At 45.2% G+C, this 20,368-nt stretch overlaps 1 protein-coding gene across 16 annotated transcripts in view; it reads right to left on the bottom strand.

The window, feature by feature from the left end:
* BRD4 (bromodomain containing 4) overlaps window positions 1-20,368 on the bottom strand; it is a 131,057-nt gene that overhangs the window by 33,715 nt on the left and 76,974 nt on the right. For 15 of the 16 annotated variants that reach the window (XM_014524941.2, XM_025216162.1, XM_025216165.1 and 12 more), the window contains 4 exons: window positions 16,993-17,128; window positions 9,624-9,907; window positions 6,991-7,350; window positions 5,033-5,161 (listed from right to left, as the gene is read on the bottom strand). In XM_014524941.2, the coding sequence (XP_014380427.1) occupies window positions 5,033-5,161; window positions 6,991-7,350; window positions 9,624-9,907; window positions 16,993-17,128 (909 nt within the window). The remainder of the gene's footprint in view (window positions 1-5,032; window positions 5,162-6,990; window positions 7,351-9,623; window positions 9,908-16,992; window positions 17,129-20,368) is intronic. The other variant, XM_025216176.1, reaches the window with a different exon arrangement.

Genomic DNA, 20,368 nt, shown 5'->3' with positions numbered 1-20,368 from the left:
GGAATGCAGGACTGGAAAGGACCGTATGGGTCAAGCTCAGTTTCCTGTGATCAAAGGCATAAGATTCTTTTCATGATATAAAATCCCTTTCAGACACCGAGATCCACCTTACATTTAGATAAACGATTTGCTTTACTATTCTTACCAGGACCTCACTGCTCTGATTGTTAGATACATTTTTTGATTTCCAGACCAAATTTATTCATGGCCAGATTATAACTAAGTTTTCTTGTGCTAACATGGTTCTTAATCTTAAATCGCAGTTCTTCCTCCATGGTGTTCACCCTACTGCTGTGTCCAGGCTCCTGCATGACCCCTTAGCCTTTACTGTGCCAAGCTGAACAGCCCAACTCTGAATTTCAGTATGTTTCACACTCCCCATTCTCCTGATCATGGAGGTAACTCTTCTCTGCCCTTGTTCCTGTTTGAATGATTTTTGCTTAAGCAGTGGTGACAACAACAGTATACAGTATTCCAGATGAGGTTTCATTGGGACTTTGACTGATGGCATTACTATCTCCCTATCTTGCCACACAACAAATCCATGCAGCTGCTTTCTTCCCACCATGTATTTAAGGTGCACACAACAAGAATTGTGAATGCTTTGAACAGTGATTAATTCTTTGAATAAATCCTACAATAATATGGTAGAGCCTAGATTTTTCATAGCAAGATGGTTTGGGAACCCACTTTGTTCACAGAGGGTATGTCTACATGTGCACATTAATGTGATGAAATAAAGTTCAGTGCTATTCACAGCACACTGAGTTGGGTCAGAACAACCCTGGCTGGCGCCGCATCCAGGGGAGTCAGCCTACCAGCCCAGGGCTGCTCAATGTGCTGTGGAGGGGCTGACTGGGGCACGAGGGTGCTTTAGTGCAGGAAGTCCCCTCAGTGAAGCCTCCTCATGCCCCAGCCATCTGAGGCAGCATCTACACGAGTGCTGCCATGGAGTTAAAACTCTGCAGCAGGATAGTATTTGTACTTACAAGTATTATCTTGCTGTGGAGTTAATTAGTTTACTCCAGCCTAATCAGGGCATACATGTAGACATGCAATGTTTACTGCAGAGCTAATCAGTCTACTCCGCAGTAAATGTCTCGTATCGATGCGCCCAGCATGTTGAAGAAATAAGAGCGAGCCACTCAACTGCTTTTATTTCAAGAGGGCATCACTTCTGCAGTTAGCTAGAGACTGCTGCACCCTGCACAGCTGATGGAAGAAGCACCCTGTGAAATAAAAGGGAAACAGCTGGCACACCCTTCTTTGGTCCCAAGCAGCTGTTAGCTGTATCCATACATATGCGCTCCTGGCTAGTTTGCAAACTTGCGCCTTGACAGGGAGGAACTTAACCCCAGGAAGAATCTGGGTTCTATCAAAAGCAAAAACCACAAAAGCACCAAACATGCTTTTGAAGGCAAGTAAAGAGGAATCAAGCAACCAGTGTGGAAGAAACTAAACAGTGACAGTTGGACTGGCACTCTAGTCCCTTCTAAGTCTAGGTAGCATTTTTGGCAATTAGCTGTAGGTTGCCCTGTGTAGGCAGATAGCTAAGCATGCATGCAGACTTGCCATGCACTGACCAGACACAGCTGGGGCACATATGCACACACCTCTTGTGCACACTGTGGCCTCAGGTGCCCCAAAACATAGTTCAACCAAAACCAATAACTAGAGTCATGGTAGACTTCCATCTTTCACCCTAGTAGCTGAGCAGCAAATGCACTCAACTAGGAGACCTGAGAAGAAACCTAGGATCCCATCAAGGGGACTTGAACCTGGATCTCTCTGACTTTATAGCATAGCACTCTAACCACCACACCATAGGTCAGCCTTTGCCTAGACTTTTCTACAGTGCTTCTTGTGAAGCTGGCCCCCTGGGCATCCCTTAGAGGGAGGTCTGTGGGAGATATATTAGGGCCAAGAAACAAACAAACCAGAAAGCATATAGCTTAGTGAGATGACTGCTGGCCTAGAAGAGGTGCAACCCTGGGTTCTAGTCTAGGCCCTTACTTTCAGTGAGCTAGAAGCGTCTGCCCTGAATTACCTTCATTCCATTTTTAACAAGCAACTCAGCTTCAAAAGAGCTGGTGATAGGTCAGGCTTTAGTTATTGGTGTGGTGGTTAGAGTGCTAGCTTAAGAAGCCAGAGACCCAGGTTCAAACCCCTCTTCTGTGTACAGAAGGCCCATGACCCAGGTCTAGTGGCTTTCCCAGATGAGTATTGCAACCACTCAGTTACAGGGAGCAATGGCTGTGAATGCTTATTCGTTCAATCTTTTTGTTGCCAGTGCATCATGTGCAGAGCTACATGGCCAGGAACAAAATTCTTACCTACGCACCAGTGCCAAAAATACCACAGACAAACAACTCTGAACATTTGGGCAAAGGGGAAGAGAACAAAATTGTACCCTTTGTGTCTACATCCTGAAGTTCTCAAAGTCTTTAGTTTGAAAGTTCCAGCAGATCTGTTTGATTTCAACACCAAGATTTCATAGTTGGTAGGGTCAGGAGGGACCTGAGCAGATCAAGTCCAGCCCCTTGCCATGGGCAGGAAAGAATGCTGGGGTCAAATGACCCCAGCTAGGTGATTATCTAGCCTCCTTCTGAAGACCCCCAGGGTAGGAGCAAGCACCACTTCCCTTTGAAGTTGGTTCCAGATCCTAGCTGCCCTGACTGTGAAGTAGTGCTTCCTGATATCTAGCCTGAACCTACTCTTGATCAACTTGTGGCTGTTATTCCTAGTTACTCAGGGTAGCACTCAGAGGAACAGAGCCTCTCCCATTCCCCGCTAGTCCCTCCTGGTAAGTTTATAGACAGCCACCAGATCCCCCCTCAGCCTTCTCTTGCGAAGGCTGAACAGGTTCAGGTCCTGTACCCTCTCCTTGTAGGCCCTGCCCTGCTGCCCCCTGATCATGTGAGTGGCCCTCCTCTGGACCCTCTCAATGCTGCCCACATCCCTCCTGAAGTGCGGCACCCAGAACTGGACACAGTACTCCAACTGTGGCCTGACCAATGTTGCACAGAGGAGGAGGATCACCTCCTTGGACCTGCTTGTGATGCATCTGTGGATGCACGACAAGGTGCTGTTATAGCCTTACTGACCGCATCCTCGCGTTGGCGGCTCATGTTCACCTTGGAATGGATAACGACTCCAACATCCCTTTCTGCCTCTGTGCTGACGAGAAGGGAGTGCCCCAGCCTGTAGGTATGCTGATGGTTCTCTCTCCCTAGGTGCAGTACCCATCCTATTCTCATCCACTCATCCCTGAAACCTGTCCCAATCTAGTTGTAGCCTGTCCTTCCCTTCTAGCATGTCCACCTCTCCCCCCCATCTTAGTGTCATCCATGAATATGAACAAGGTGCTTTTCACCCCATCATCCAAGCCACTGATGAAGATGTTAAACAGCATGGGTCTGAGGAATGAGCCCTGGAGAACCCCACTGTCCACATCCCTTCAGGTCGAAAATGACCCATCCACCACCACTGTCTCTTGTGGCCTTCTAGCCAATTTGTGACCCATCTGACTGTGCAGGCATCAACGCCACAGTCGCCCAATTTTTTAATGAGACTAGGGTAAGAGACAGTGCCGAAGGCCTTCCTAAAGTCCAGAAAGACTATGTCCACCACGACATCTGAGTCCAAGGATTTTGTGACCTCGTCGTAGAAGGCAACCAGGCTGGTCTGACAGGACCTGCCCCTAATGAACCCATGTCGGTTGCCCCTAAGCATAATCTCCCCTGCTGGTCCCTCGCAGATACACTCCCCTGATGGTCCCTCGCAGATGTGCACTTGAAAGGCTGAAGAAATCACTGAGCAAAATCCGAAGAAGGCGAGAGGAACTTCTGACTGATTAGTCACAACTTCAACATGACCATCCAATGGCTTCTGTCTCCTGGAATGTTTTCCCCAAAAGAGCTTAGTCTCTCAAAACAGGTCTTGGAGTGATCCAACACTACAGGATTCTGAATTGTGAATGCAAAATTCTGACCAGGAAAAAGGGTAAGGTACTATGGGGATTTTCTTTTTCTCTTGGAAGGAAGGAGAAAAATACCAAGCAGCCAGCAACCTCCAAACAGAAGCCTCTGTCAAAGCCATCCTGGTGAACAGACCGAGTCTTGGCAGAAAAACCTCAGATTTATCAAAGTACTCAAGAATACAATGTAGTCTAGTGGGCTGGTTTGTGCGCAAGAGTAGATCTCATGCTAGTTAAAGAAGGCCTGAAAATATTCTGATCTAAGGTTGAGAGAATTCTTCTCCAACAACATCTAGAGGCACGAAGCCAAAATGCCAGGTGTACATTATGTGCCAAAAACACCATATGTGTTCCTAAGTATGATTTCTTTCTGAAAGCACTCAACACTTTGGGAATTGTTCCAGAATGCTTTGTCCTTTTTGTGCCGTCATTTAGGGTCTTCTTCCCATTACAGCATAGCAAGTTGAGCCATTATGCAAGAATGTGACATTACTGATAAATGAATGACTGCTCTGCCACACAGGCACAGATAGGAAATCCAGTCCTGTTGTTCTGAATTAAGGGACCAAAACACTGGAATGTAAGTAGACATTTTCTTGGAAAATTTGTTTCTGTATTGAATGTAAATGGTCTCTTTTGTAAGCTATACTATTTAGAATACCTTTCACCATGAGAGAGCCAGTGGAGAGTTGGAAGGTTTGATAAGAAGCTCTATCAACATTCAGTAATTCTCCAAGTCAAAACTGAGAGTGACACAAAATAGTGAGCAGAGAGATAAAGTTATTGACATGCTGCTCAGCTTTGTCAAATGGGAAGAGACATTAACATTTTCAATTCAGTTAAAATGCTAGCCACAGAAATCAACTATTTTTTTTATTTAGCTGGAAAGCACTTCTTCATGCTAGAACTGCAATCTGAAGGACTAGCTTTGAAAACTGCGTGCATCATTCTGATATGCTGGTATATTCAAATGCGTATTACTTTTATGGTTGGTGTGTGAGCTACACTGGTCATTTAATTAAACAATTTAGAACTCAAGCAAAGCTGGCTCTTTACCTGCAGCTTTCGTGCCATGGCTACCACCTCATGGTCAGCAGGGTTGTATTTGTAACAATTGGAAAACATCAATCGGACATCGCCTGCAAATTCCTGAGCATCTCTGTATTCCCGGCTCTCCAGCTTAGACTAGGAGAAAGGGACAAAAAAATAAAATAAAAAAAATCTGCTATTAACAATGCAAATAGAACAGAGAAACTTACAAAAAATGGCCAACTACTATAGTATCCACAGAATTTGGGGCTTACACCAAGTCTCTATCCAACCTGCAGCATCCAAACCCTTGCCAAAATGGAGGGCTGCAGTAAAAAGCTGCTTAGACACAAAATCCCAAACTGTTTGTGAGAGTTAGAGACATGGCTAAGGCCAGTCCAGCTTATCTGCGACAACCTGGCCATGGTAATTATAAATCAGGACAAAGGACCTAATAATGCCAGCATTTAAGGAGACAGTCTTCACCTTTTCTGTCAGACAAGAATGTTGCCATAACCAATTGGACGCAAAGCTTCTGAGAGTAAGAAAGTAGTGTGGGGACTACTACTACCTCCTCTAAGGTGCTAATGATCAATTGTGTACCCACTTCCAAAGAAGAGAAAGTGAGCTTGATCTGAAGGACAGTTTAGCTATCCAGGCTTAAGTCTGACCACTACATGAGATCATTTGGTATTATGAGAACAAGTCTCAAAAATGCATCTCCCACACAGCAACTATTTTACTCTGAAGAGTGCGCAAAGCCCTGAAGCATGCAGACTTCCATTTGTCAACACTACATTTTTGCCTGAAAGAACCAGTGGCAAGGGCAGTTCTGTCTTAATGGCTCATTCAACTTTGCCTTTCTGCTATGCCTGCTGGTAACAAAACCAAGAGTGATGATGTTTTTGCAGTGGACATGTGACCACCAGCAATAAAAAACAGACATTTCACATAAACAAAAGTAGCTGTTGCGGGCAAAGGTATTTGCTTCCAATCAACCCGAAAAATATTTAAGCCAGTGACCCAGAATATAGAGTACCTTGTTACTCCATTATCAATGCTTGAGCCATATAGGGTCTTTTCTGTACTGAGATTTTGAAAAATTTCAGCACTGATTTCTGTTCAATTTGGAGAACACTGCAGAATTCTCCAAATTATTACGTGTATTTTAAAAAAGAAGAAATACTTTGTAGAGATATTGGTACCCAGTTGATCTTTACTAGAATCATTTTTTCTTTCACTCTGGTTATCCCCTTTATTCACTTCATAAGGGAGATGGGGGAAGGTTTTTTTTAAAAGAACTTATGCAAGTTGTATGAGTAAACAGGTTCCAATTTAGTGAGGTGCAGTATAAAGATGCATCCATTTTTACGTCGCAAATCGGTAGTTGCAAACAACGACCAGACACTTCCCACAGAAATAACTGCTTTGCATTAATTCTGTCACTTAATCCCACATGCTCCACTAAGGGGCGCTAGGTGTCTTGTAACAGCAGTATGCTTTTTTAAATCGAATACTTTTATTTAAAGGCAAAGGGGTTTATTTATTTATTGCTTTTTCTTTTTAAATTCCCCTACTACAAATGTGCTGATAAACCCCACTACTGAGATTGAGTGTATTTAGCATTTAATTAAAACAAGAGGGGAAATTCTCTTATAAAATACACAGGCAACTTTAAAAAAAAAAAAGGCTTTCCAGATAGCAATATGCCATGGACAGGGGAAAACATACATCTACCAGAATTCTAAGCGTCAATTAATCATAAATGAAGTCCCAGAGAAGAATTCCATCCTTTGTGCTACAAATTTTGGGTGGAGAGCTGAAGAACACCAAGCATGCAGCTACATCTGTGTGCAGACACCACACACACACATGCAGTGACACGCAGTGACAGACAGGCAAATAAAATAGCCTTTCCCCAGAGAAGTTATTCCTCCTGCGTAGTCCATTTCCCCCCCTTTATTTCAGTGTGAAGCTGAGCTTACTTTGATTGTGCTCAGATCCATGGGATGTTTAATGATATCGCAATAATCATGCAGTCCCAGTGCTTCCACATCCACAGGTTTGTAGAAGGGCCATGCATAGGCAGCATGTTTCTTGGCAAACATTTCCTTAATAATGCTACTGCAATGCTTTAACTGCTCTGACACTTTGCTGCTCTTCTCTACCACATGCTGCTGAGAGTCCGGAACATCCTTCTTTGGAGGTTTCACTGGCCGGCTGCTTTCCCTTCGGGGACCCAGCTTGGTGGTCTTGGTTTCAGTGGGCAGTGATGACGATTCGTGAATTGGGTCTATTGTTGTTGGTGTCGTGGTGTCTGCTTTCCTCTTCACCCCCTTTTTTGTCTGTACAACACCGAATAAGTCAACAACATTATACTGCAGTTATTTTGCCTTCAGTTCTTTTATCATTCTTTATATTAGCAGGATTCACTTTTGCTTGTATATGGAAGCATCACAACTGAGTAAATGCTCAAGTGACCAAGGGTATGGATAAGAAAGGTTTCTATAAAAGCACATACTGGGATCAATTTGTACCAAGTCCTCTGGAAATGTGCAACTATAAAACAATTGCCATTATCCAGAGTTTTGCCAGTCTAATGGCTCAATGAGGTCATTCAAAACCTCTTACTTAAGAGCTATAAAAGGATCAAGCGAGTCTCCTAGGACAAGTTCCTATACTTTGTACCAGCATTGTTCCAGAGATTCTCTCTAAACGTTAGGTGGAATTTTGAAAAGCACCTAAGGGAGCTAGGTAAAATCACAGATTCTACTCAACTTCTATTGGAAGTAAATGCAACTTGGGAACCTAGCTCTGTTACACACTTTAGAAAATCATACCTGTCACCCACAAAGTGCAGTGCCTGAGGGGCAAAGAAGTAATGTTGTTGCAGCAGTAAGACTGCTAATGTCTTCAGTCAAAATAACAGCCATCTAGGTAGATTCAGTTTTGCTGAAAACCTCTGACTGTATCCTCAAAGACAGCTTCTGATATTCTGGGTGCCTAACCATGTAATTAAGGAGCCCAAACTTAAAAGGAACACTTTCTGAATACTAGGCCCCTAAGACATGCTAACTTGAACATCCAAACAGACAAAAATGGTGGTACCAAAAATCATGGAGTTGCTTTTGAAAGTGTTTTAGCTCTACAGTGACAAGCTTTTCCAAAAGAACACTCAGAACACAAGCACTAGTCCACCCCTGTACACTAAAGTTGCTGGCTAAGTGTCCAGTGGCAGATCAGACAGGCAATTTCTCCTCTTCTCCTCAACAGCTTTGCTACTGTCAAAAAGCTGTGGCATATGCAGATTCTACTTTTAGCTGATGAGCCAGTGCTCACTGGCCACAGGCTCTCCCAGTACCACAAGCTGTCACACCATCTGGGACAGGCACAGAAAGCAGATCCCAGAGGGGAAGCTCAGAGCCCCGAGCTGCTGCTGTAGCAACGGGGGAAGTGGTAGCCAGGTGGGACTGCAGGGCTGTAGATTAACTTCTGGCAGGGTGGGTCTGCAAGCTGCCTGCTGGACAGCTCTGGTCTGGTAAGAGCAAGAGTAGCAGGAATCAGAACTTCTGAATTTAAACTGCAGCTCTGTCCCAGACGGGCCATACAAACTGGAGAAATGGTCCATAATCAACCAAATGAGTTTCAACAAGGACAAGTGCAAAGTCCTGCACTTGGGATGAAAAAACTTCATGCACAAATATACACTGGGGAACGACTGGGTAGGTCGCAGTACTGCAAAGGACCTGAGGGTTACAGTGGCCCGTAAACTAAATGAGCCAAGTCTGCTCTTGTGACAAAAAACATTAGCAGCATCCTGTGTTGTCATAGAAGGACCATTACTTGCAAATCAAGGCACTGGAGAAGCCTCACATGGAGGTTTATGTCCAGTTTTGGGCCTACACTTCAAGAAGGACGTGGACAGTTTAGAAAGAGTCCAGCGCAAGGCAACAAAAATTATTAGGGGCCTCAGAGGCAACTTAAGAGGAAAGGCTGAAAGAACTAGGGTGATTTAGCCTGCAAAGAGAAGCCTGGAGGCAGAATTTGATAAGTCTTCAAACACTGGATGGGAGATTAGGGCAGACAAGATGGAGATGGGTTTTTCTCTGTAGCTGTAGGGGACAGGACTAGAAGTAATGGCCTCGAGCTTCAGCTAAGGAAATTTAGGTTAGCGATTACAAGGAACTTTCTGCCTGTGAGGGTGGTCAAGCATTGGAACAGGCTGCGTGGAGAAGTGATGGAGTCTCCATCCAAGTTTTCAAGAGCAGGTTGGACAGACACTTGGCTGGGATAGTTTGGTTAGGGATGAACCTGCTTTGAGCAGGGGGCTAGACTACATGACTTTATGAGGTCCCTTCCAGCCCCACTTTCCTATGATCCTGTATGACAAGTCATGCATGCCAGGTGGCATTTTCAAAAGTAAATTAAGTATTTAGGAGCCTTCATCCCCTTATGCTTCAATTTCTCTAATCTAACATCTGAAAAGTAATTGTAAATGGTGGATTTTAATATAAGAAGCCTTTACATTTCCAGTAGCAGGAAATATACACTCCTTGCAAGGAGTGGAACCTAAACACAAAGCAATCCCAACATAACTCAAGCATTCGTGCTTACTTACCTTCACAGGCTGTGCAGCTGTGGGGATGACAGATGGGTGTGCTTGGATGGGTTGGGGAGCTGGGGCTGGAGGAACAGAAGCCGGGGGAGCAGGTGGAGGAGGTGCAGGTGGTTGAGGAGGCACCACTGTCATTACTGGCGTCTGGACAATAAGGTCAGGGGTCACAGAAGAAAAGGAATGAGTTGCCTGCGCAGACTGAAGGTTCTGTTGTGGGGGCTGCGTCTGGACTGGGGATGACGCTTGAGTTGCATTCTGTACCATAGATGATCCTGGCTTGGATGTAACTGCCAAAAAGAAAGAATAACATTTCATTTAACACTTCAACTCTGCCAATCTTGGGTGAGGAAAAGTTCCTGTTTCACAGTAACACTGTGCTCATCTTTTCAGTAACTGGGAGCTCAGGCAACGACCCTTGGAGTGCCCTTCCCCAAGTAGTCAGATAAGGAAAGGTGCTCCTACGATCACTTTTTAGTCGAGGTGGTTTAGATAGGACTGAAAATGCCCAGGTTCCAATTCTACTAGAACTGCCCAAGAAATGGTCCATTTCAAGCAGAACCAGGTCTGAAGACATGCCGCCTTCTTCCTGGGAGCATGATTGGGAGAGAAAGAATAAAACCTCATTTTTCTGACCTTTTCCCTGCAGTTCTGGTGCAGGACAGGATAGAAGTAAGTCCACAACAGAGACACTATTTGCTGACAATGGACAGCAGTCTCACCAGTCCTGGAGAAAAAGCACTCAGTAGAGGATGGCAGGTCCACACATTATGTCAGTCAGGTACTGATGAGCTTAGGGTTCCCTCATCACAGTATGGGAAAGGAACCCTGAAACATGCATCTTCAAGTAACTCACAAGTTCCACCATACTTTATGCTTTCCAGGACCACTGCCTTCTACTGACAGAGTAATCTAATCCCAAGGAAGCAAAGCTTCTAGGAACGACTCCCAGCAACGACAGCTGTTACAGGAATCTCTCCTTGCAAAGAGATGCATTTCAGCATGCTCGCTGCCAGCTTCACTCTTATTTACCACAGTTCATAAAAACATTCCACCTGAGGGATCCCCATTCTCCAACTAACTTCAAACTCTGACTGTTCTATGAGCTCTGCTTTCCTCAGTCACTAAGACAAACTACTTATGAGCAAAAAAAAAAAAAAAAATGCCTACTGATGGGAAGAAGTCTTAACCAAGGCTATGACTGAGATGGTCACAGAAAATGCTAGTTATATTTGTATTTTAGCTGTTGTTACCCAGCACTACTCTTTGGACTATGCAGCAGACACTCTTGAGAGCTATAAGTTAAGAAGATGTTGCTGCATCATCTGCTTTAAAAAAATTGGTAGGGCTATCCGCTTCACTTCTCCAAGCAACAATGCAGTCAAATAGATTTTGTCACTTAAAAATCTGGTTATAACTCCAAGTCTAAAATAACAGCACTACATTTGTGACAGTTCAAGTGGCCAAACTATAAGTAACCAAACCAGTAACAGGAGAAAAAAAGCCAGCCTTAAAAACCCCACTGCCTCAAGCTCCAAACTAACCAACAGAATGGACAGAAACACTTTCCCCTAGTCTTACCAGTAAATAGGTCCAGTAAAAGAGGAAACAAGTGAACACACATTTACAGCTGAATCAAGGCACTGAGAATAAGAGCAACCCAGGCAGCAGAAGATACTACAAGACAAAAGTCTGTGATTGCCTGGGCACCAACAGTAGGAGCTCAGGCAATAAGAACTAAAGCATCCTATTTATGAGCTTACCCTACAAGGGATTACTGAAGCCTGTTGAAAAGATCCATATAACTAGAATGTTAAAATCCTTGGTTATAAAACATACTTAAGATGACTGAGGGGCACACACTATGGCCAAGTGTCACCCTGTACTGGAAGACAGCACCTGTTTCCCAGGTTGCAAGCTGATCTTATAGGATTATTATGGATCACCGTCTTAATGCAGTGGTGCTCATGGTGTTGGCCCCATAGGTCAGATGAGTAGTGCAGCCTGACTGGGCTCTAGCTGGCTCACGCTGCTCCTGCATAGCCCCTGCGTGCTAAGATTAGGTCTCACACTGCCCTACCTACAGCACAGGGCCACAGCCCACAGAGCCCCACAGGTCACATGACATGGTGCCATGGCCTGGGTCTGACTCCCAGGTGGAGAGTTAAGCACCTCTGTTCTAGCAAGTCAGCCACAAGACAGGGTTATAATTGAGAAACCAAAAAAAATCCCAGATGACCGACACTTACCCATAATGCAGAAAAGAAAGCTTGTGTTATGAAGGATTTAAGTGGAGGATCTAGAGTGATTATGCTGGAGGCTCAGAACATAGCACTATTGTTGGTTGTAGCCATGTTGGTCTAAGGACATTGGCAGGCAAGTTTCTTTGGGTATATGTGATATCTTATATTAGATCAACTAAATAGTTGAAAAAAGTAGTAGCCATGAGTCTCCCTATGCTTAATGAAGGGTGTTTATGCCTGATAACTCGCAACTAACCTTTTTCCAGCTATTTAGTTGGTCTAAAACAAGATATCACATCTACCCAAAGAATCTGCCTATGTACTATCACATTCTCAGAAATTCCAAGTACTACAAAAAAAAACAATCCTCTACCTCAAAAATAGGTCTCCAACACAGGGGAAACAGCTGTAACAGAACTCACTTAGATAAAAAGAAATTAAAATCACAGAACTATAAACCCATAGTGAGGGCAGGTATGAGTGGTCCTGATTTGACTACTCAATTGAGCATGAGGAATGTCAAGTCTCACCCACCTGACACTACTTTCTTCAAGATGCACAAAACCAGGCAATACAGGCAGATCCATCAAATCAAGATGTGGTACCATCACTAGAACTCTAACCCACCAAAAGCCTAACCCAGTAGGATACATATCTGGCACCTATAAAGGTCACTTCAAGAAAGCTGAAAATTATGAATCAACACAGCAGGCAAGGAGAATATGAACAGAAAAAATGCCAACAAGGATGAGAATCATGTCTGAACAGTTTACTAGATGCCCCAAAAGCTACAGTTGAGGAGATTGCTATTACTGATTAAAAACCCACTGAGGTTAGATGGGAAAGAGAAAGTAACTATCAAATATTATTTATACTAGCAGAGCACGTGGGAGCCCCAATCATGGACAGACCACACCATGCCATGGGTTTAGTAAGCAAACACCTGGGAAAGAGGGGGAGGCTGCTAACGATGAATAGAGACTACCAGAGAGAAAAAAAAACACTGATAAGGGAAGCAGAAAGGACGTAAGGAGAAGCCTGTGGCCAACAGACTGGAGGACAATAACAGTATTTGTTTTAAGCTTGTTCTTACATATGTTAAAAAAGTACTTTTAATAGCCTCTCTTCAATTCTATAGGAAAAAGTATTAGACCTGTCAATAAAGATGTAGAAAAGGCAGAAGCTGTCATAAAAACATTTCACTTCTGAGTTTGGGAAAGAGATATATAATCTGCTATGAGTGCATCCAACCCTTTTCCATTCCAAAAGTGATTCTGAAGGATATTAAAATGGCAGCTAAAGCAGACATTTCTAAGCCAGGAGGCTGGAAAATTTTCACCCAAGCATTAGAAAAGGAGGCCAGGGGCCACTGCGCTGATGTTAGTGTCAACTCTCAGTGAGTCTTGAAGCACTGAGGAGGCTAACATCATGCTAATACTTAAAAAGGGTAAACAGGATGATGCAAATAACCAACTGCATGTCAACATGACACTGATCCTAGGCAGAACAGAGCAACTAATACAGAGCTCAAGAATTAAAAGGAAGGTAATAATTACATCAGTCAAAATGGGTCTATTAAAAAAAAAATGCTGAGGTTTTTGACAAGTTGATCTTTTATTTAAAATTAAATTATCTTCAAATCAATCAAAGTTGCAACTGTGTTGATGTGGCATCTTTAGACTTCTATATGGCACTTGCCTTTGTACTACATACCATTTTGATTAAGAAAATAGAAATAATACAAAATCAACAGGACATGGTGCATTATTTAAAAATTAGGCAGCTCACCAATAATTAAATCTAACTGCAAACAGGGAATCACCACCACCAAGCAGTTATGTTTTTAGTGGGGTTCTACCACAATAAGTTCTTGTCACTACACTGTTTAACATACATTTTTATGACTGAACTGGATATAAACAAACAAACATAACCTTTACCAATAAAGTCTGCAGAAGACTAACAGATTTGGAGGCAGGGGGAAAAACAAAGAACAAAGCACTAAAATGGAGTGATCTGAACGACTACCACACAATGCTCAAGTTTACATGAACACTGACACAAAATATAATCCACATTTCAATCCAGCCAAATGTGAAGTCTGAGACAAAGGAGTATAGCTTTACTTACAGAATGAGACATTCTGCCATGCAAAGCAGTAAGGTTTGAGAGCACTGGGGATAAATCAGCTGAACATGAGTGCTTAGTGTGAAGCTATGGCCAAAAAAGGGCTTATGCAATCCTTGGAGATATAACCACGGGTTGGGGAGAAGAAACGAAGCTACAATACCTCTGAATTTGCACGGGTGACTGCTGGTGAAACCCAGTTCTCATTTCCACCATTCAAAAATGCAAAATGTTGGAGGATTCAAAGAGGCAACACAGAATGAAATTAAAAGGATGGAAAACATGCCTTATTACTAGAGTTGAAGAAGTTTGATCTACTGATGTGGAACAAATATGATAAAGGAGTCTTCACTTTAACAGATAACATAATTAAGAGAAAACGGCTTGAGTTGATACAGGAAAAATGTAGGCTAGAAGTAACAAAACGTTACCAGGAATATTAACTGCTGAACCAATTTACTGAAGACTGCAGAAGAATTGCTGGCTTTTTTTTTATTAATCTAGGCTGGATGGTTTTCTTAAAATAAAAATGTACTTTAGTTCAAACAGGAGTTAATTCAGGAAAGTCCCACAGCCTGCAATAGGGTGCTTCAGACCAGAGGATCACAATAGTTCCTTCTTGCCCCAGAATCTATATAAACCTGTTACTGTGTTCTAATACACAAGAACATGGAGTTTGAGTTTATATGAACTGTTTTACAACCTGGAATGCAGCGTATTGAGAACTGTTTAAATCTCCAGTATCCAAATGTAGAGATGTAAAAACATAGCCCAGCAGGACAGTCCCAGTAACCCACTGTGATTTTTAATAAAATGAGAAATAATTTAAGCAACTGGCTAAACTGCACAGGCACCTGCACACAACCCAGTTTCCCACCTGCAGATGTGTTCAAGGCTGACATCTGACCACAGGGTATTTATCTACCCTCATGGCAGCTCTTCTGATGGGAATGTACTCTGCAAGTGGCTCTGACAGCCTGAGTTGTGCATCCCATGCAAAGAACCAATGCAAGACCAACAAATCAACACAGCCACCAAAATAAGGGTCAACTGGGCTTTAAATATGGTGCAGCCAGGTGTAAGATGTTGGCACAAACTTGATTTCACCTCTACTGAAAATTCAAATCACAAAAAACCAGCAAAACACTCACTTTCCAGTAATGTCAGATTATTACAGAAAATACATAATCTTGTCATCAGTGCAAATGGCTCTTGGATACAGAGCAGGTTTGGTGCACTGTAATGCTCCTATCTCTGTTTTCATAAATTCCCAACAAAGCCTTCATAAGAATACTGGAGTGTTAGGGACCAGCTGGGTCATCATAAAGCCCAGCTCCCTCCAATCTCAAGTGTGAAATACAAAGCAGTAGGTAAGAATGTCCACTGCATGCCATAAGCACCCCCCTCAGCCATGCACAGTGCCTGAAGCTCAGGGACCTCAAAAACTATAACATACCACAAAAAGATCAGGAAAGGATAAAGGTATCACCCGTCATGGGCTTCTGCAATGACAGGGAATGTGTTCAGTAAAATATGCCAGATTATCTAGGATGGGGCGGGCAATTACTTCGGGCAGAAGGCCACTTACCCAGTTTTGGCAGGCAGTGGAGCCCTGCATGGGTAGCCCCGTCCCTTGACAGGAGCCCCACCCCCTGGTCACCATCTTGGGACCAATGTCCCAGGGCCAACACTGGTGGGGCCCAAAGTGGTACAGGCTGGCAGAGGTCTGTGGAGCCAGGCTGGGCTGCACCAGCAGGGACAGGGGGGAGTTGGCCCAGCTCCATAGAGCCCGCGCTGGCTGGGATCCTGCGCTCCTGCCACCCTGCTCTGGGCCCAACGGCACTGGCCCCGTGCTCCCACTGACTCCCCGCCCACTCACACCCAGTGCCCCCCAGCCCTGTGGTACAGGCAGGGGGCAGCGCACAGCCCCGATCCCCTGCTTGCCAGCAGGTGAGAAGAAGCTGGTGCTGACCACAGAGAAAAGCGGCCCCTCGCCCTTCCCATGGCCGGCGCTCTCTGCTGCAGCCACTTGCAGCCCACGGAGGGCTGTCTGGAGCAGGCACAGGCAGCTCCTCCCCCGCCCCATGGCTGGTGCTCCCTGCTGCAGCTGCTTGCAGGGCTGTCCGGAGCAGGCACAGGCACCCCATGTGGGCTGCGAGCAACTGCAGCATGGGGTGCCAGCCATGGGATGGGGAAGGGGCCCGCTTCATTTTTGACAGGAACCAAGGGCAGAGAAATGTTAATTTTCTATGTTTTTTAGGGGCCCCACAGGCCAGACAGAATGGCCTTGCGAGCCGTATTTGGCCCACGGGCTGTATTTTGCCCACCCCTGATCTAGGATGCCCCACTATGGAAGGCAGCCAAACAACAAAACAGTCCTTGCCAATATGAACTATGGAGAAAGCTTTGTCCTGACCTCAAATCTAGTGGTTTAACCCTAAGCATGAGAGCCACACAGTCCCAAGTGCTCATTTGTGTTGACAGCACCAAACAATACTGCAGACCTGGTTACCCTTCAGGTATTAATCCTTTCTTAATAGAAGCTGGCTATTCTGCCATGATGAATTAATTAAGCAAATCTGCAATTACATGAAGGCACAGTAAGACTCAAGGTAATGACAAACACGGTAGACCCAGCTCATCTATTTTGACTACTGGTAACTCTCATTGAGGGCTTTTACAGAGCACAGCTGGTATACTTAGCAACAAACAACAAAATGATAATCACTCTTATTACTAAAGCTCTTAGCTTGGAACCTTTGTTGAAAACTAGAGTGTTCGCAGATACAGCTCCCTGAAATGTAAGCACCTGATATCAATATTGAATACTGCATGCTGGAGGCCAGGTACTGCACCAAGATGAGGGTGGCTGTAGCTTTAGTTATCTGATATAAAATTGTCCTTAAAAACAAACTAACGAAACAAAAAACCCACAAGTAGCCAAAAACAAAAAACTGGTGGAAAGGAGGACAAAACTCAGAGCAGTCAGTCAGTCTAGTACCTACCTGCTTCCTTCCTCCCACGTCCTCTTCCTTTCGTCTGGGATATTACAATTTCAGTTTCTTCCTGGGTCATTTCAGAGATTTTCTGCAGGAAAAGCTTTTCTAGAGCTTCTGCCATTAAGACTATGTCATCACCTGGCTGGAAAAACAACAAATAAAATGAGTGAGGCATGGTATGCACTTCAGAGTTTTGCATCAGACTGTAACCTATATTATGATCTAGAAAAATTAAAATGTCACATTTAGGATTGTTCCTGGCGTTTCTCTCTTTGATACTGAACTTAATCATCCCTGGGAATTCAAAATTCAACATCTCAGCACAGACAGGCATCTTTCATTATAGCCTGAGTGCTATAATACTTCCTGCTCCCACACATGTGGTTTCTCTAACTTTACTTTAAAAAAATGTTTTGCTCTTCTTAGCAATACTGTTTACACCAGGGGTGAGCAAAATATGGCCCACGGGCTGCATCCAACCTGCAAAGCCATTATATCTGGCCTGCGGGGCCCCTAAAAATGTTTTGAAAGTGAAAATGCATCTGTCCTTGGTTCCTGTCAAAAACAACAGGGGCAGTAGGACCCAGGAGAATCCTCGACAGGCTCCTGCACCAGCAGGGCCTGCCTGGCCTTGCCCACCCCCCAGCCAAAAGCCCCAGAAGGGGCTTCTGGCCTGGGACCACGTGGCTGCCCTGGTGTAGAAAGCTCAGGTAAGGGGGGCAGGGGAAGGGCAGGGAAGGAGCTGGTGCAGAGCGTGGGGAAAAGCGGCCCCCCCGCCCACCCTGTGGCCAGCGTGCCCTGCTGCAGCCACTCAGCCCATGCGGGGCTGTCCTGAGCAGGTACAGGAAGCCCTATGCGGGCTGCAAGTGGCTGCAGTGCAGGGTGGTTGAGGAGTCGCTTCCCACCCCCACCAGCTTGTAACCCAGCCTCAGGAGGCTCCGGGCTCGCCCATCAATGCTGGGATTCAGTGGCAGCAGCTGCGGCTCCCCTGCTTGCCGCACCAGGCAGTGTTTGCTGCTGCTGCCACCTGCCCGGAGCTTGCATTGCAGTAGGCTGCGGTGAGGCTGCCATCACCACCTGAGCTGCCCAGCGCACGAGCTCCGGGCAGGCAGCAGCAGCAGGAAACGGTGCCCAGCATGGGGGGCGGGGGGTGGCCGCAGCTGCTGCCACAGCACAGGCCCAACAAGCAAGCCCAGGCTGGGTGTGGGGCCAGGTTACAAGCTGGTGCTAAGTGTGGAGGAAAAGCGGCCCCTCGCCCACCTCGTGGCTGGTGCCCCGCGCTGCAACCACTCGCAGCTCGTGTGGGGCTGCCTGTGCCTGCAGCAGGGAGCACTGGCCACAGGGCAGGCGAGGGGCTGCCTTATCCTGTGCTCTGCACCAGCTGCTTCCCTGCCAGCGAGTATGGCTGGGCGCTGCCCCCCGCCTATACCGCGGGGCTGGGAGGGCACTGGGAGTGAGCAGGTGCGGGAGCACAGGGCCTGCTCCCGTGTCCCGGGACCAGCACCAGCGGGGCCCAGAGAAGGGCGACAAATACAGGGTCCCGGCTGGCAGGGGGCTCTATGGAGCCAAGCTAGCTCCCCGCTCCCTGCTGGTGCAGCCCAGCCTGGCTCCACAGATCCCTGGCCAGCCTGCACCCTGCTGAGCCCCACTGGTGCTGGCCCTGGGACACTGGTCCCAAGGTAGTAACCAGGGGGCGGGGCATCTGTCAACGAGCAGGGCTACCCATGCGGCCCTCGACAGCTTGCCAAAACTGGGTAAGAGGCCCTCTGCCCAAAATAATTGCCTGCCCCTGGTTTACATGCTGAAAGCACCCAAGAGACTGCATCCCACTGACTGAATGCTGAAAATACCCAGGTTAGGCAACGCTTGCCCTGAAGGACTACTGCTTGCAACACACAATCCTCCATGGGTAGGTTATGTGGATACCACTTATAAGCAAATGAGTGATGAAGCATTGACCCAGCTTTGCAATGCAGAGAGAGAAGGGGAAGTGGGGAAGACAGACAGAGAAGTAGGAGTGGAGAAAGGAAAAGGAATGCTCCCAGATTGCTACCTGTAAGTAATCTGCTAGCTATATGCAGGCAACATGACAGAAAGGTCTCTTAAGGAAGGAACCAGAGAATTAGACTGATGGCTCTTTGGCTTTTGCCAGCACACAAAGAGGAAAGCATGGAAGAAAATGATGGGCACCAAAGGATGGGATCAAAAGATGATTAAATCAACTTCTCAGAATGGGAGTATTGGGAGACTTTGAAACAAGAGATGCAATTTATATTTCATGCACAGGTGAAGACAGACAGGGGCTGATACAGACAAAGTGCTGCATTCCCTTATCTTATTCTCAACAGACTGGATCCAAACAATTTGCCAAGAATACTGTAGCAGTCAAGATTTGTATGATAAATGCTTGGAGAAAAGTTTAGTCTGTGTGGATAAAGGCTGGGAATTTTAAGGACGATATGTATGAAAACCTAAGAAAGGATTTAGTAAAGAACTTTGTGCATTTGTCCAGTGAGAGGGTCCAGTCAAAGATGACAACCTGGTTAGCAACTAAAATGCCTCGAAGAAAGGTGATTAAAAAAAAAAAAAGGCAGAAGAGGGAAGGCCTTGAAGGAAATGTTCTGGTTATGTTATCAATTAAATAACAAAACTTCATATCCATCTGTTAAAAGCAGCTGTGGATGAAAGGAAACAGCTCTTTGGTAGAGAGACAGGGGATGGAGAAGACAGAGAGACAGAGGTTTGTCATCTGCAGAGAATATAGTTAAAAACAGGCTGGTGGATAAAAGTATGTAAAGGGATGATGCAGAAGGACAAAACAAAAAAGCCTTTCAAGTCTCTGTCCTTGAGGGACAAAAATCGGAGAGAACTGGAGAATGACCCACCACGAAACACAAAGAGCAGACAGGAAAAATACGAACAGGTGGCCAAATTTCAAGCAGCAAAGATTGACTGCTGGTGTTGAACGCTGCAAGAAGACAAGGAAGAATAGAGAGATGGGTACTGACCCTGAGATCTAGCAAAAATGATGTCGTTAGTTACTCTAGTAATGGCTGATGTAGAGAAGGCTAAAGCACTGAATGCCTTTTTTTCTTCCTTGAGTCTTCGAGAAAAAAGGTCAGGTATTAGTTTACCAGTGAAGTTGGCAGCAAGGATATGGGAGGAGATAAGCAGCCTAGAGTAGTGAATAAATAGGTTGATTTGTTACTTAGGGAAGGTAGAGTCTTCCAAGTACATCAGGGCTTGATGGAAGGCATCCTATAGTACTCGAGGAATTAGCTGAGGTAATTTCTGAACCACCAGCTCTTATCTTTGAGAACTCCTGGAGGTCAGGTGAGATACTGGATGAATGGAGGAGGGTAAACATAGTGCTCATCTTTGT

This window comes from Alligator sinensis, unplaced genomic scaffold, assembly GCF_000455745.1.
Source record: "Alligator sinensis unplaced genomic scaffold, ASM45574v1 scaffold1509_1, whole genome shotgun sequence".
NCBI lineage: Eukaryota > Metazoa > Chordata > Crocodylia > Alligatoridae > Alligator > Alligator sinensis.
Note: the sequence above shows the minus strand (reverse complement) of the source record. Positions and strands in the feature narration are given on the sequence as shown.